Genomic DNA, 16573 nt, shown 5'->3' on the forward strand with positions numbered 1-16573 from the left:
TGCCCCAGACTCTCAGGGGCCTCCCCTCCTTTCTGTCCTCACAGCCTCTTGGGCCCTCCTGGCTCTGGCCCATAAAATGATTCATTTGTAAATTATCATGGTTTTCTGCATTAAAAATGGCCATTTATGGACCACTCTGTCTGAGCACCAATGGTGAGGATTCGACTTTGATGTGTGATTAGTTCTTCTGCGGTGGTGTGGGGAGGGGTGCTCCAGCCCCTCCTCTCTGGGGTCCCTTTGGGCTGCACACTTTCCACCACACCCTCCGTGCACCTGGCTCCCAGGGCCTGGGTTCTTGATTTGGGGTAGCTCTGGACAGGGATGGTAGTTTCATAGCTCCTCAGTTTTTGACCACTTTGCAAGAATAAGTTGACCCTGAGAAGGCACAGCTTAGAGGGAACTAGGCTATGGATTCCAAGAACTTGGCCTCCCCAAGCGATGGACCAGTAAGACCCTGAACGGAAGCCCTCAGGACTTCTTCCTGGGTCCTCTCTGGCTCCTTGCTGTTGGGGAGTTGGGTGAGGGGTGGCTCTGCCTGAGAGCAGGCAAGAGGGATTTCTGGAACCAATCTGTCACCTTCTCAGAAGGCCAGAGGGAAGGGAGAGCAGAAGCACAAAGGTGAGTGGGGCACCCCTGCAGCAGCTCAGGCTCACCTCCAGGGCAGCCCCTGCCTCCAGGGCCTCCAGAAGGAGCCCGGTGCCTTTAGTGGTAGCAACGCAACAGGAGCAGCTGCCTGCCAGGTGGACTCTGGCTGTTTGGCTTTTGCTTGCAGAAGTACCAGGGTGCCATGGCAACCGCTGGAGCTGAGCTGGCACAGGCAGCCGGGGCCTTCTTCAAGGTCATGGTGATCCAGGGAGGACAGGCCCCTGGTGGGTAGCAGTATCGAGCCTAGGAGGGGTACCAGTGGGGCCATGGGGGAAAGGTCTATCCCAGCACAGGGACGGTGCCACGACTGGGCAGGTAGGGCCCCGAGAGTCATCTGTGGGTTCAGGTGGTCATGGGTGCAGCCTTCCCGTGGACTAAATGGCAGGGTCACCCTCCTTGTTCTGCTCCGACCCACCTCTGGAGCTGAGGGCAGAAATAACCACTGCGAAGGCAGCTCCATTTCCAGCCTCCTGGGGCTTTGATGTCACAGCACTGAGATGGTGGTGCAGTGGTGGGCAGGGAATGGCTGGGACAGGGACCCCTCGCAGGTGTACCCCTACAGCCCCAGCCACCACCCACACCAAAGGAGCTCACTGCAGGCACCATCCCACTGCCTGCCTGAGAAAGCGTCCTTACTGCCCCAGTTCTCCAGGGGAGTGGACAGGTGGGGGCAGGGAGGGGGGCTGGGGAGTTCAGGCACACCCCTCCCCCACAAAACCCAGAGTCCCACCATCTCTCCTTTCACTGCCTCCCAGACTAACCAGCCCCCTGGCCCATCTGGCTCAGCACCAGGCCCTGGAGACTCTGAGGAGTCTGACACTCTGCTCTGGCCAAAGCGCTCCTGGGCAGAGAGGGTCATCTCTGCAGGGCTCTGACCCTCAGCCTCCACGAGAGAGGCACAGAGAGGACAAAGGACAAGATCATGCCCCAGCCTTCCTAGTAATGTCCCAGATGCTCTGTTCCTGGCCTTTCAACCCACCTGACCCCGTCCTGCCTCTCCTGGGGCCGGGGGGTGGGGCTGCAGGGCACCAACCACAGGTTCCCCAAGCAGAGCCATTCCTGCGCTTCGAGAATGCGGGGCATGTGACTCTTGTCCCAACAGCTGGAGTAAGTTCAGGACAAGGGTTGCTGGGGTGGGAGAGAGGCAGTACTGGTCTCAGGTCCCCTGAGGCCACAGAGGACCTGGGAGTAGGGAAGTCAGAGGCGCTCAGGACTGGCAGAGGCCACACAAACCTGACTGGGAGTGTCCTGACCAGACTGCCCAGATTTGGTTTGGAACACAGTGCGGGGAGGTAGTGGGGGCTAGAGGGTTGCAGAGATGGGCAGCGACATTGAAATGAGCAACTCTCCCGTGTGACCACTAGGGGGCAGGCGCCAGTCAGCCATGCTCCTCTTCCCAGGGACCGCCTGTGTCTTCTTGAGGGGACGAGGAAGCTGGGCTCTGCTACTTGCCACTGCCCTGCCGGAGACCTGGGGTGGAGAGGTCAAAGGAGAGGAGGCTCAAAGCTCTGGGAGGCTGGGCTGGGGAAAACCAGCAAAGACTAGCAGCCAGGACGCTCCCTAGATCAAAAAGCTGGGACCCTAATTCTTGAAATGACTTTACTCCCAAGTCTGTGGCCCTGGAGTCAACCACGCCTACCTTCTCTCACCACCACTCTCTCCAATTTAGAAATTCCCTTTCCAGCATTCAAGAGCCTCTGCTTGAATACTTCCTGTGTTGGGAAGCTCTCTACCACTTTTGACCATCTTTGTCAAGGTTTTTTATGTTAAGCCAAAAATATTGACCTGTGCGACTTTCACCAAGAGGCCAAGTGATCAACTGTAGTTCGATTAGAAAGAAAAAGAGGCCAAGTGCTAGTGCTACCCTCTGAGCCACATGAAGTATCTATGTGTTGTCCACCTGACAGCTTTGAAGAAAGCGATCTTGTCCTTTCTGCCCTCCCCTAGTCTCCTCTTTTCAGGACTAAACATCCCTGGCCCCAGACTAGTGGATGGGCCACTGGCCCCTCTAGTCCTCCGTACAAGATGCCTGCCTCTGGGCCCCTTCAGTGTGTTAGTGGCCTCCTCTGTTGAAGGGCCTAGGACAAGCAAGATGCACTCGAGACCAGGACTGTGTGGTGTATACTGGCCCATCACCTCCCTTGTTATTAACACATGCTTCTGTTAATTCAACCCAAGTCTTTCTCACAAGAATGACTGACTGTTCAGCTTTGTTGCCCCCCATTCCATATTCATGGCATTAATTTTTTAGCCATGAGAGTTGGTCTTTTATCAACCCTTGTTGCATTTTGAGAGTTTCAGTCTGTTCTTCAGCTCTTTTAGGTCTAATGGACTATTATTTCTCCTAGTGTGATATGTAAGTCTTTGAAATCCTGCTTCAAAGAGCCCTGAAGCACACAGAGAGCCTGCTTCATTAATCAGTATCCTGGGGGCCTCATAAATGGGCTCATGGTGTCTCTGTGCGCCCCTTTCTGGGATGAGGGTCCACAGTTTTCATTGGATTCTCAAAGGGCTCCTTCTCCAAAAGAGGATAAAGGCCATGTAAAAGGCTCAACCTCCTTGTTTTCAGATGAATACAATGAGGACCGAAGTGGAGACATGATACCCCACCACCACCCCCAACACACACAAAGCCCTGCGTCTAGTTCTGGGGGGAACCAAAGCTTCCTGACTCTTACTCCAGTGCTCTCACATCTCACCATGGCCTTCTTTCTTAGGACCTGGGTGGGCACTTTGTGGTGAGGTCTGGCTCACCTCCTTGAAGTAGGGGTGGTATCTCAAAGTGTGGGTTGCAGGGGTGGCATCTGACCTGGGCCTCCCTTCATGTTTCCTCCCAGGCTCCATGCCTGCAGTTCCCCAGAGCTGCCACCAGGGGGCAGTGGTGCCTGGGCTGGCGGCACATTTAGGAATTCTGGACTTGGGCCAGCCTCCCTGCTCCCCACCTCCCCCAGCAAGGGCCAGATTCTGAAATGGTCTGTCTTTATTACGCCAACAGAGAACAAAACAAAACAAAAAAAAATCCCCAAGTGTAAACAGGAGAAATGTGCTGGTTAAGTTACTCATCATTATCTTATTATTAACAAAATAAAGCACTATCTATGTTTACAGTCATAAAAATAAAAAAAAAAACCAGCCTGGAGAGAAGTTGGGCTTGGGAACTAGAAGGGAAGGGGAGAAGGTGGGGAGTGGACACAGGCTCCACATCTGTCCCTGGGGGATTCGGGGTTCCTGCCCACCCTGACCCCAGGGCTGTTCTGGATCTTTGGAGTCAGGTGCCAACGGAATTTGATTTCCTCAGGGAAAGACGTGGAAGGGATCAGGAGCGGAGGCAGGTTCCCCGGTGTGGAGTGGCGGAGGGGAGGGGAGCAGGCAGAGCGGGGTGGAAGGGGATGAAGCCTGAGTCTTCTCACCAATTTCTTCCAGGAATGGGGAGGCCCCAGCCTCAAGAGGGAGACGTGGAGACCAGCTGCCACGAGAGCCCTGCTCTCCAGGGCTTCTGTCACTGACAGGAAGGGGGCACCATCCGTCCTCCTGCCCCCCCACCCCATTCCTGGCACTCAGGTTGGGACCAGGGGCCAGGGCACCAGGACAGAGCCCCTTAGAGGCCGAGGACATTCCTAGGCTGCTCAGAGCTAAAAATGGCTCCCTGGGAACTGACAGGCCGAGTCTGGGAGGGAGTGAAGGGGCAGCAGGGGAGGTCAGGATGGCTAGGGGGCCCAGGGCAGACCAGGGGCCTTCAGAGATCCTGTGGGCATCAAAGGGGCAAGGGCAGACACCGAGGAAGGGAGAGACACAAAAAGGCCCTGCAGAGAAACAAAGACAGAGAGAAATGCACCAAGGACACACAGAACCTGAGACACCCAGACTGACAAAGAGGTAGCAATTAGGGGACAAAGAAGCAGAGAAAGAGCCCCCTGGAGAAGCGAGAATGGCATGAAGAGACACCCACAGGAACTCAGCCCCGGTGCCTGGCACATAGTGGGCACTCAATAAATATCTTGTGCAACGAAAGAACGGATGAAAACATGAGCACGTGCGCACATGCGTTACACACGCATGCACACACGCACACACAGCAGCCAGAGGCATGACAGGCTTGGCAGAGGATAGACAGTGAGGACAGCCAGACCTTTCTGCACAAAGTACAAAGTGATCCTGGTGCTAGAGGAGCGATCTGGGGTGCTGTGGTGGAGGGGGAGACATGTTGGTCCCATGATGGCTGGTCCAGCCAGGAAAGAATGGAAGCAAAGCATGTAGCCCTAGGGGGACAGGTCTGTAGCTGCCATACCCCCAGGGTGGGCAGACCTGCAGGAAGGGAAGATCATCCAGTGTCCCCTGGCCATGAGCCCCAAGGGTCACGGAGCTCAGCCAGCCCAGCCCACCACCACCATGCAGGACCTGCCCCCGAGGCCATCAGCTCCTCAGGTGTGCCCGCAGGTGTGGTGGGGAGGGGGCATCTCCCCTCATGAATGTATCTACAGATGCACGCTGTGCCCATCTCCCGGGCATGCCCAAGTCCAAGTACCAACATAGGCCAAGTGTGGTGGCTGTGCCCACTGGCATGGGGCCAGATCTTCCCCAGGGAGGAGGCCAGGCCCGCCCAGCTGGGCTCAGTCTGTGAGAACCACCAGCTCCCCATCACTCTTCTCCTCGGCCTCCGAGTCCTCGTCCTCGCTGTACCGGTACATCTCGCCATCGGCCACCGAGTGCCTGTCGTCCGGGCCCTCGCCCTCCTCCCGGAGGCTGCAGGTATTGACAATGACAGGCATATTCGGGTCCAGGCTGCGGGGCACAAAGTGGTCCACCAGGGGCTGTGTCAGGGGCACGCCTGCCACCCGAGGGTACAGGACCTCCGAGGCGCTCATCTGCATCTGGCCGGACTGCGGGCTGCGGGGCAGAAAAGATGCACGGTTACAGGGGGCCTGACCCTGCTCCCCTCCGTGCCCCTTCAGGGCGTGCCCTCCCACCTCACATCCTTTGGGCTCAAGACACACACGCTCTGCGCCCTGATGGCAAATTCACAGTCAGCTACAGACTGACACACGCTTGCAGCCCCAGGGCCAGATAGTCCTGGAGGATCGCATGTGAATCCAATATCTGGAAATTGTATATTTCAAATGCCCCAGGGAATTTCCTGTTCAAAGGAATCCACTAAGATCCTTGGTCAGGAATCCTCTGTAAGACACGTACCTCGATTTTTAGTACCTCTGAATTTGTATTGTGTTTGTCAGAAAGGGGACCCACAAGCACACTTCTCCAGATACACGCTTGTCCCTCATGGTCACTCAGTCACGAAGCTATATCCTGAGCCACTAGGTGCTTACCATAGACACAGTCACACACACGGGCCCAGCCACACACAGATGATGCCAACACACCCATGCACACGTACCCACAGCCAAGCCACACAGTAACCCCCACCATTCACAAAAGCTACACACACACATGCGCACACACACCCTCATACACACACAGTTGCAGCCGCTGGGGAGGCCTGCTCACGGGGTCGCGTAGCTCTGGCGGGCATCCTGGCGCCGGGTCCTCATCAGAGCCTTGTACTCGCCCACCCGCAGGCGCTTGCCCTCCACGATGCAGGTGCGCTTGGGCCGCGGCTTGTACTTGTAGTCGGGGTACTTCTCCAGGTGCTGCCGGCTGAGTCTCGCCTGCTCCTCGTAGTAGGGCTGCTTCTCCTGGTTGGTCATGGACTTCCAGCGGGAGCCTGGCCCAGTGCCCGGGGGCGGGCAGTCAGCACTGGGCTCTGCCGACAACCACCCCCAGTCCCCTGCAGGCCCTGGAGGCCCCGAGAAGGTTTTGATCCCCAGACATACGTGCACGCACATACACATAGCAAGGGCCTGGCCCCTTGTGGGTGCTCCGTGGTGCTGAGCAAATGAATGAAGCTGGCACGTATAAGCGTATCCAACTGCCAGCTTAAGACATAGCACCCACCCACATACCAGACCATCTGGCAACTGGTGGCCTCTGGTCTGCATGATTTGCACAAACCAAAGAGCAGCCACCAGGCCGCAGCAACGCCAAGAGCTCCCTGCTCAGGACGAAATGCTTGATGCCTCAGTACGCAAGAGGCTTGTGTGGACACTGGAGGAGCTGAGGCTTGAAAACAACTGCCCTCTTCTCGCCCCACTTGGCCTGGCCTACATTTCTCCCCAAAGAGGACGTGTAATTTTAAAAACCTTTCTTTACTGACAGCCCGAGAATATCCATCTGTCCTGCTTCCTGCCAGAGCCGGCTCCAAGGGTCAGGGCAAGCAGGGGAACAATTAGGGGAGATCAGTGGGGCCAAAGAATGTGTACACACACACACACACACACTCCCTTCCCCCTCCCCCTCCTCTAGTTCTCGGGTGCCAGTCCAGCAGGAGAGCCATACAGTGTACAAGACCCCAGGACCCAGCCACCCCACATCCTGCCTGACTCTCACACCCCATGATTCCACTGGAGTTCAATATGGCGTGGACTATCTCCAGCAAGCTCCAGGTAGACCCAGCTGGCTCCCGCCACCAGGTTCTGCTGGACTCTGACGCCTGGAGCACCTAGAGCCCCCAGAGCCCCTACCCGCTCGCCCTTACCGAGGATCTTGCTGATGCTTGAGTTGTGCATGTCTGGGAAGGCTTGGAGGATCTTCCTCCGCTCGTCCTTGGCCCACACCATGAAGGCATTCATGGGCCTCTTGATGTGGCTGCTGTTCCGAGACTCAGGGAAGTGGCGGGAGCCTGGGGAGCAGGGGAGAAGTCAGCCAGGCAGGGCAGGCGATGTGGGGTGAGGAGAGCCCTCCAAGGCCGGCAGAAAAAGACACGTCCAGCTTGACCACCAGGGGGCGCGGGCAGGCTCCCACAGGGGCCACAGATGGCCAGCAGTAAGATAACCAGCAGACGCCCAGCCAGGGACCCAGAGACAAGACAAGGGACAGGCACATAAGGGGACTCCACAGACAGACTAAGGGAGGCCAGGGACTGGAAACACGACCTGACCCACCCTGGCCCTGGTGGGAAGCAGAGGTGGGCCCTCCTGCCCATTAGCCCAGTACCCGGGGCCCTCACCGTCCACGTCACAGCCCAGCATGGCTTCTTCCAGGGGGTGCACACAGCTCTCCTCCAGCCGCTCCTTGGCTGGGGATGTGTCCAGGCTAATGAGGTCCTGGGTAGACAGGGGCAGCTTGTGCATCAGCCCCTCTGCGCCACCCTGCTCCCCTCCCCGCTCTTCCCGCTAGCCGCCCCAGCACAGGGGAGTGGGAGCCCCTACCTTACGGAAGGGGGTGTTCGGGGAACTGTCTAAGGCCCCACTGTGGCCGTGCAGCAGCTGTCTGGCATCCTGGATGGCTTTGGTGACAGCGTCCCCTTCACCAAGGAAGCCTATGGGAAGAGGGAGAGCGAAAAAAGGGAAAAGAGGGGTTATCGAGGGGATTGACCCAGTTCACGCCGTGCCACCCCTGGGCTGGAGCTCCCCCTTCCCTTCTGTTGCACTGCACGTCCCCTAGAGGGCGCCATTTACATTCCCCAGTCATGCCTGCTAGAAGTGAGAAACCACCCCTGAAATTGTGCAACTCAGTGGCCTGAATCCCTGATGGCGGGGTGCCCAGTCAGATACGGTGGGGGGAAGGAGGGAGGGGATCTTCTGAGACACTGAATGCTGAAATTGAAGGGGGTTGGAGAGAGGAGGTCTAACCCCTTGTTTTACAAAAACTGTAACCCACAGGGGGAAGGGACATGCCAGGGCCATCTCCTGCCCGCCTGGCTCTCCCCAAGAAGAAGGCTGAAGGAAAAGGTGCAGGAGGCTTACCCAAAGGTAGGCTGGGGGGGCTGGCCTGCAGGTCCCGCGTGGGGGCCCCATGGCTTGGGGGGCGGGGGCCACAGCTGCCCATCTTCAGGCTGGGGGAGCTGGAAGCGCTGGGCAGCTCGGGGGCCTTGGGCTTCGCCGTGAGGTTCAGGGGTTGGGAGGGCTCCTGAGGGAGACCCAGAAGCCAGAGGGTGAGAGACACCAAAGGAGACCCCCCACAGAGGGACAGCGGGGACACATGATGACAGAGGGACAGAGGAGACAAAAGACCCAGGACGGCCCAGGAGACACAGGTAAAGAAGACAGAAGCAGCATGTGAACAAGAGCAAAGGGCCCCCCAGGCTCCCCTCGGCGGGCGGCCGGCCACCGCAGGCCAGTGGGTGGGGCGGTACCTGTAGGGGGTGGTGGGCAGGCATGGCCCCAGGCCTCTTCACCACGGGGGCGGGGGGCGTGTGCAGCAGCTGCAGCGGGTACTCCACTGTGGAAAAGGCGGCAGGGAGAAAAGTCCTGGATGAGCACAGAACAGCAGACACCCTGCTTGACGAGGTCCCAGCAGCGCCAAGCGGGCAGAGGCTCAGGGCTGGCGCAGCTTGCTTCCAACCACTGCCCTCCCAGCCCCAGAGCGCTGCTGGGGACCTCCCATGCCCTCGGCCCCCACCGCCCCGCACACTGATCGGCCTCCTCACCCAGCTCCTGCCCTTCCCGACCCACGGACCACGGAATTTCAACTCACTGGTGACGCGAGAACAGGTACACACATACTCATTCTGCGGACACTTGCGTTTCATACCCACTATGTGCAGGGCACAAAAGCAGCAACCCGTGGTGTAGCCTGTCTCGTGTGCACTCACGACAGTGTGTGGCATAACAGGTACTCAGCACATCTTCCCATTTTACAGGTCACGAAACTGAGACCAAGTTACATGGGTGCCCACGATGCTAATCAATGGGAGCACCAAGATCGGAGAGCTCTGGGTTCCCTAGACTTTTCCCCACTACACAGCACTCTCTCTGCTCTACCTAGCCTACCTCACTGTCCCTCAAGCTGGCCCAGCATCACGGACTTGACAGTTGAGGGGGGGAGATAAGCCATGTGGACAAACCACTGACCACATGGCCGGAGGTGATAGGCGCTGCAGGGTGGCATGCCAGAGGACTCTGTTCAGCTGGGGTGACTGGAGCAGGCTTCCTGGAGGAGGTGGGGTGCAAATGAGCGTGGCAGGTGGGCAGGTGGAAATGGAGCCGGCGGGTGTGGGAGCGAGAGGTGGGGAGTGAGACTGGCATGCGGTGGGCCTGTGAGGGCTGCGCTCAGGAGTTTGGACCCTAGGCTGTAGGCAACTGGGCATCACCTGAGGCTTGTGGGCAAGAGAGGGGTGTTGTTCATACTCAGCCTGGGGCGGGGGTGGGGCGTCCGGCAGCCTGCAGCCTCTGCTTACTAGGATTCTATAGCAAACGAAGCAGGTGGAGCCTAGCCAGTCCAGGTTTCCCACAACTTGCTTCCTGCCTCCCTTGTCCGGAAAGCATGTGGCCCCCTCCCCCAACCAGACCTCAGCCCTCCTCAGCCCAGCAGCTCGGCTCCAGGCACCTAGCATTGCAATGGTTTTGCGTAACCTGTCCTTCCCCTGCACCCCTCCCCCTTCCCAGACCCCACTCCTTCACCCCAAACAGGAAGTTTCCTTCAAAGTAGGGCCTGACTTCCTTCGTTTTTGTGTTTCTCCTTCCCCTCACTCTGGAGTCAGTGGGGTTGATCGATGAACTGTGCCCACGGCCCGAAGGGCTGGCTGGTGGACCCACAGGTGCTCACCTGGATGGGACTGCCCTGCCTTCTCTCTCCCACGGAGCAGGGAGACTTGAAAGCTGTTCCCCTCCTGGGGCAATTCCAGGCGGCATCTCTGCCCTGCCCCCAGGGCCTCTCACAAGGAGTCCAGGATCACAGCCTAACGATTCTGTCTCTGCCTCGGTCCCACTGTCACTGCCCCAGTTCAGGCTGGATCCCCTCCACAGGTCTGTACCCCTCTGCTTCCTAGCACCTCCAGCCAGTGTGCAATGCGTCCTCTACTGAAACATCCGTGCGTGTCCCACAGAATAAATGCTAAAGTCCGTGCTCAGCCCCAACTGCCCTCCCCCGCCACATCCCACCACCCTGCCCTGTGCTGCCCTCAGCCCACGGGACCCCTGCCTGGACCACCTTTCCCCGGCCCTCCACCCTCAGCTCCCAGCTTCACCCTCACAAGCCTGCTCCCCCAGGACCCAACAAGCGGCACCTCAAGAAGCCTTCCCAGATGCCCCAGCTACTGGTATCCTTCGTTCTCTCTCCCCAGACTTGAGCTCAAAGTCCACATGTCTTCACCCCTAGGGCTGCCCAGCAATCACTCAGCGCCTGACACGTGGTCGGTCTGTGGTCGCTGAGTCTCAGTGACGGGGCAAAAGGTCAGGGCAGGAGCAAGAGGTGTATAAATCTCAGTTGATGTTCAAGGTATTGAAGATATTAGGGAACTGAGGGACTAGGCCTAGACTGGTGACATCTGCTTACATCTGGAAAGCACTTAATGGTTTTCTAAGTGTGATTTCTCTTCATTCTCCCAGTGGAATTCAGAAAGAAGGGATTATTCTCCCACTAGACAGATTCCAAGCGGAGGCCCAGAAAGGCCACACTGCACATCTGCGGATGAGAGCAGTTTCTGGGCTCCTTCCCCGACCTCAGGGCAGCCCTCCCCCCTCCCACACTCACCTGGTTTGCAGGGGATGGGCTGGATGGGCAGAGCCAGCTGGGAGTCAGGGGTGACAGGCAGAGGCTGGTGGCCTGGGGGGAAGGCTGGGATCATGACATAAGGCATGTTGACCTGCTGAGGGCAAAGAAACCCTGTGTGAGTCCCTGGGGGTCAACCAGCTGTGTCAGCCCTGGACACAGGAGACAGACCCAGGGATGAGAGACACAGGCCTGGGGCAGGGACAGTCTTCCAAAGGATCCAGCTGACCCCACGCCCCTTCATGGGCTCCTGTCTTCCTGCGTCAGGTCCCAGCTGGGAGGAAGATGTTCTAGGCCCTGCCCTTGGAAAAAGGGGACGAATAAAGGGGAAGGGGCTAGGGCAGAAATAAGCCCCCTCCGTAGGGTCAGGCCTGAGTGCTTCTGCTTAGTCCACATCCCCTCTCCTTCCCTGTCCCTAATACCTGTCAATGCCTCAACCTCCTGCCCTCCCACCACCCAGCCTTCGCCTCTTTCTACCTGGATCTGCTGCTGAAGGAGGTTGATCTTATGCTGCTGCTGGATCAGCTGTTGCTGCTGCTTAGCGATCTGGCAGAAGGAAAGAGCAGGCGACAGGAGCGGGGACATTAGGCCCCAGGACCCCACCCCGCACAGGGCCTTTGTGGCCCCCATCCACACCCTGCCTTCCATGCTACTGCAGACCAGGGGGGACAGCTGGACAGGGCAAGAGGCAGAACAGCCAACCTCAGAATTCATTCTCCTTTTGCGGGGAGCTCACCCTTCTGTCAGAGGCCTGGGACGGAGGCTGGGCAGGGAGCAGCCAGCCACCTTCGCTTGGAGCCTCTCAGCGCCCCTCCGCCCCCCGGCCCCTCCCAACATCCAGAGATGGGAATCCTACAGCCCCCGCCAGCGGCCCTGTCTGCGCCAGCTAGGCCTGCCCCCACCACGCCCCTCTCCAGGCCCTGACGGACCCCCGCCCCTGAAAGAACCCCAGACACCAGGGCCAGCAGGGACCTACCTGCTCCTGCTGCTGCCGGGCCAGCTCCATCTGCTGCTGCTGCTTCTCAAAGAGCATCGCAGCCATGTTCTTCTGCTCCGAGTGGGCGGTCAGGAGCTGGTCCCGCAGGGTGGACAGCTGGTGGATCATGACCAGGAGCTGGAGCTCCTTCTCTGCCAGGCTCTCCTGGGTCCCTGCTCCACAGGGAAACAACCACCACTGAGAATTTTTGTTTGTTCATCTGTCCAGCCGTCCATTCGTATGACATTGAGCAACTGCTATGCCCCAGAGGCCCCTGTTACAGGCAGGACGGCAGAGGTGACTAAGACATGATCCTTGCCCTGGAGGGGGCTCCTCCTCTTGTCAGCTGACAACTGCGTGCTCTCCCCATCAGTCACTGTTTCCAGGCCCTGGAAATGCTGATGGTGGAGCGTCTCAGCCCTGGCCCACCTCTTGGACATCCTCAAGTGGCCAGTGCCGGAGAGTCAGCGTGGACAACCATCTCACAGGTGGGCCCAGCGTGACACCCTCAAGCTTTGGAGCAAGACAGGTCTGGGTTCAAATTCCACTTTGAACCCATCCCTCCTGGGAGCTGTTGGGCAAGCGACCAACTTCTCTGCACTTTAGTGTTTTGAATCTACAAACGAGCACAATGATTGTCACTTCGCAGGGTTGCTGTGAGGGTTAGTGGTATTGAAGTAGAAGCTTTGTCCTGGATCTGCCACGTGGTCCTCAGCTAGCAAACATCAATGCTTCCCTGTCTCCAGTCTTAGTCTCCTAAGTGCCAGGCTGCAGAGCACTTGCATCAGAATTACCTGAGGGGCCTCTGAAAAATACAGATGCCCAGGCCCCCATCCTCTGGGGTTCTCATTCGGTAGGTGGGGGTGGGGCCTGGGCACCTGCTTTGTTTTAAAGCTCCCTTTGTGTGGTGTCATCAACCACACTGGGAAACCTATCACTCCAATGAATCCGAGCCACAGCCTTTTAATTCGCTCAGTTAGGTCCTTGGTGGCCTAGAATTAATTCTCGGCAGTGAACGGAACGTTCGGCTCATTTTATAGTTAGATCCAGGAAGTGGCAATGACATGCTTGAGGTCATAAGGATCTTGGCAGCAGCCCAAACCCCTACCCAGGGGATCTGATTCCCTCCAGGCCTCTGCTTCAAGGGAAGGAGCCCAGGGCGGGGCCCCTGGGGAAGGGGTGGTGCTGACCGCGAGGGCTGGAGTGACACGGACCAGGTGTGAGGCACCAAGGAGCCCCAGGAGTTGCCCTACAGGCCTAGACCGCATGGCCAGGCCTGGAGAAGGGAATGGGGTCCAGACACCTCTCCCCTGCCCACCCGCACGGGCCTTCACCTTTGACATCTTTGGTTTCCACAGAGCTCCTTCCCAGAAACCTCTCCTTCCAGTCACTGGACAGCAGCTTCTCGATGGCCGGCACAACTGGAAGGTACCAACGGCATAAGGAGCAGCCAGCCTGGCACCTCCCTCCCCAGGCCCCTGTCTCTAACTAGGGCAGGCATCTTACCTTCTTTTAAATTTCGGTTGAAGTCCAGCTTCTCCTGGCTTCCAGAAGCAGCCTCGGAGCCTCCTGGTCTCCTGGGTTCTGGGGATCCATTGCTCTCCAGGGAGCTGCTGTCCTGCAAGACATGCTGAATGTCACTGTCACCCCCCAAGAGAAGAAGGGGCAGACTGCAGTGGGGGGGCGGGATGCTGAGCACCCCGGAAGTGTGCACCCTGAGGGGACCCCTGAATTACCCCCAACCCGAGGAGGGCCCTCCCTCCCCACCTTCCCTACCTTTGTTCTGACATGGCTTGATAGGTACGGTGAAAAGAACAGAAGGTTTAAAGACAAGAGACCTGGGCTCAGTGACACAAGGTGCTTGATGCCATATGAGTCCCTGAACTTCCCTGAACCTGACCTCCCTCTTCTGAAAACAGAATAGTAATACCTCCCCATCATAGGATTGTTGCTGGGAGATCAAGGGAGTTAATGCATGTGAATGAGGTTCGCCACTGCAGAGTCAGAGGCCAAAAGTCGCTATTAATTATTACTCCCTTGCATACACCTACCACTCCAGCCCAGCTGGTTACCCCCAAAGACCCCACCCTACCCCTCTTTAAGACACCGTCCCCTTTTCTCTTCTCATCTGAGTCCTCTCCATTCTTTAAGGCCCAGCTTAAAGCCCTATTCCTCCAGGAAGTCCTCCTTGATCACCACCCCTAACCCCAAGCCCTCCTGGCTGGATCTCTCCTTAGAGCCCTTAAAACTCTCCTCATTTTCACTCATTTGGCTTTTGACTATATATTCCTTTTTTACATCTCTTGCATGGAATCGTGGCATTTTTAACAGCTGCAAGAATCCTCCCTGCTCTGGAAGTTCAGTTCTGTCATTTCAGGGACGAGGAACCACAGGGTCTTGAACAGCAATTTAACTCTGGTTTGGGCAATAAGACTGATATTCTCAGACCAGTGAGAACAAGCAGTAGATTACCTTTAACCCAGACTTTGGGCACGTGTATCGTGTCTATCTCTCAACTAGTCCCCAAGGGTAAGGACTGGTCACACACAGGTGAGCAGTTCCCGTCAGGTGAGTGATGGAGTCCACGTCCTGCTCAGACACGTAGCCTGACCCGCCCCCACTACGTCGCGCCCCAGAGATGGACACTTCCGCCTGCCACTCGGCCCGGCCAGGGTGCCCGCCACGGGCAGTGGCACAGGCACAGGGGCTACAGAGGTGGGGTGGGGACACTGACCCAGGAGCCCCTAGGAGAGTGCTGGGCACCTGGGCTGGAGCTTGAGGGTCAGCGCCATCCTGGGGGACCCGGGCTGGGTCTCCGGGCTGGGGCTCGGCTGCGGTGGCCGAGCCCTGGGGGGCTTCGTGGCAGGGCTCCTTCTTTCCCTCTGACTTGACAGTACAGTTCACCATGGTGCCAGCGTCATCCAGGGCCAGCTGGGCAGAGCCGGGGCTCCTCATGGACATCCTGCAGGGGGTGGGGGGTGCAGAGTGAGTGAGCTAGGACCTGAGCCCCAGAGGCAGTGCCTCGGCCATCCGGTCGCCCACTCTAAATAGGTTCACTCCTGCAAAAGGCAAGCTTTCATTCGGAACCCACTGTGGCAAACTAGAAAAGATTCTTGTCCCTATTTTTTTTTTAGAAAAGTCTAGAGAAGGCTGGGCCGAATTTCGTCACAGCCTGCCTGTTGCAATGCTGGCAGAGTGGGCTGATGGGGCCACCTGAGAAGGCTGGAGATTGTTAACCGGCTGCTCTGGAACCCAGTAAAGCCAAGATTACATATACACTATGTGTCTGTGTATGTTGTGTACGTATGTATTGATAATTAGTTACCGAAATTTAAAAGCTCAAGAGGTATCACATAACTGGATTTGAACCTCTCCTGAAGTTGTCTGTGGCAATAATTGGCTGGAACTGGGTAGCAGTCACTCCTTATGCACAGTCTGCCTACTCTCCTCCACTCCCTCCTACTCCCCGAAAGGAAAACCAAATATCAACTACCTTATATAATACATTTAGTCTTTGTTTTTCTCACAGCAGAGGGAAGGTAAAAGTGAACTAGCTCCTATCTCCATGCATCTGTCAGCCAAAAGTGAGGGAAAAAACAAGCCGAGAGATGAGTGGCTTTAAGAAAGCTATTTTCTTCTGTCTAGCTAGCGTCTCTCAATTGGAGTCTGGCCCCTCAGGCATCTGCAGTCCCTGGTGTGAGCGGGACAGCGCGCGCTGCCTCTCGCCGCTGACACCCACCGCCCGGGATGGCTGAGCAGCTGAGCAGGATCCTGGGGAGAAGTTCTCAGTGGTCACACCAGGTGCACGGCCCAGAGCGCACCTGCTCACCCTCCAAAGTCATGGAAGACCAGTGCGGACACACAGCAGGTCCTTAGTAGGCAGGGGTCTTCCCTCAGCTGCTCCACCAGCTGCCACATGACCTTGAGCAAGTTACTTAACCTCTCCACACCTGCTTCCTCATCTGTAAAATGGGCGGCGGGAGGGCCATGAATTAATATTTACGTGGTGTTTAGAACAGCGCGTGGTACCAGGAAGCGTCGCGGTGGCCTCTGTGAAACCACTGCTGGCTGGCATGCAGCACAAGGACCACAGCCTCAGCAGAGCCCAGGGGGCTTGCCTGAGAAATAAAGTCACTGGTCACCCACAAATCAGAATTTCTGTGGGTGAGGCCGTGGGTCTCTTTTAACAAGCGCTCCAGGTAATTCTGATATATACTAGTTTGAGAAGCATCATTAAATAAAAATTTTTGAAAAAATGTTTACACGGGCATTAAATTTTTAGGAGGGGAGTGTTGGGCAAAACTTAGATACAGTAAGACATCCCTTAACTGCAGGTGCAGTGTTGTATTTGCACATTACAGCAATTCTGTGTAAGAAAATGTTTCTGGTAATGTACAATGAGTGATG

The 16573-nt window shown here is 57.2% G+C and overlaps 1 protein-coding gene across 6 annotated transcripts in view; it reads right to left on the bottom strand.

The window, feature by feature from the left end:
* Nucleotides 1-3618: 3618 nt before the first annotated feature.
* SOX13 (SRY-box transcription factor 13) overlaps nucleotides 3619-16573 on the bottom strand; it is a 42980-nt gene continuing 30025 nt past the window's right edge. For 3 of the 6 annotated variants that reach the window (XM_072948402.1, XM_072948405.1, XM_072948400.1), the window contains exons 2-14: nucleotides 14930-15128; nucleotides 13673-13784; nucleotides 13501-13587; nucleotides 12167-12339; nucleotides 11668-11736; nucleotides 11173-11287; nucleotides 8834-8919; nucleotides 8445-8607; nucleotides 7908-8017; nucleotides 7706-7802; nucleotides 7235-7378; nucleotides 6148-6364; nucleotides 3619-5532 (exon numbers count right to left, since the gene is read on the bottom strand). In XM_072948402.1, the coding sequence (XP_072804503.1) occupies nucleotides 5256-5532; nucleotides 6148-6364; nucleotides 7235-7378; nucleotides 7706-7802; nucleotides 7908-8017; nucleotides 8445-8607; nucleotides 8834-8919; nucleotides 11173-11287; nucleotides 11668-11736; nucleotides 12167-12339; nucleotides 13501-13587; nucleotides 13673-13784; nucleotides 14930-15127 (1848 nt within the window). In that variant the 5' untranslated portion in view covers nucleotide 15128 and the 3' untranslated portion in view covers nucleotides 3619-5255. Of the gene's footprint in view, nucleotides 5533-6116; nucleotides 6365-7234; nucleotides 7379-7705; nucleotides 7803-7907; nucleotides 8018-8444; nucleotides 8608-8833; nucleotides 8920-11172; nucleotides 11288-11667; nucleotides 11737-12166; nucleotides 12340-13500; nucleotides 13588-13672; nucleotides 13785-14929; nucleotides 15129-16573 lie in introns of those variants that run through there. The other 3 variants (XM_072948401.1, XM_072948404.1, XM_072948403.1) reach the window with 3 other exon arrangements.

Source organism: Vicugna pacos, chromosome 23 (genome assembly GCF_048564905.1).
Source record: "Vicugna pacos chromosome 23, VicPac4, whole genome shotgun sequence".
Lineage (NCBI taxonomy): Eukaryota > Metazoa > Chordata > Mammalia > Artiodactyla > Camelidae > Vicugna > Vicugna pacos.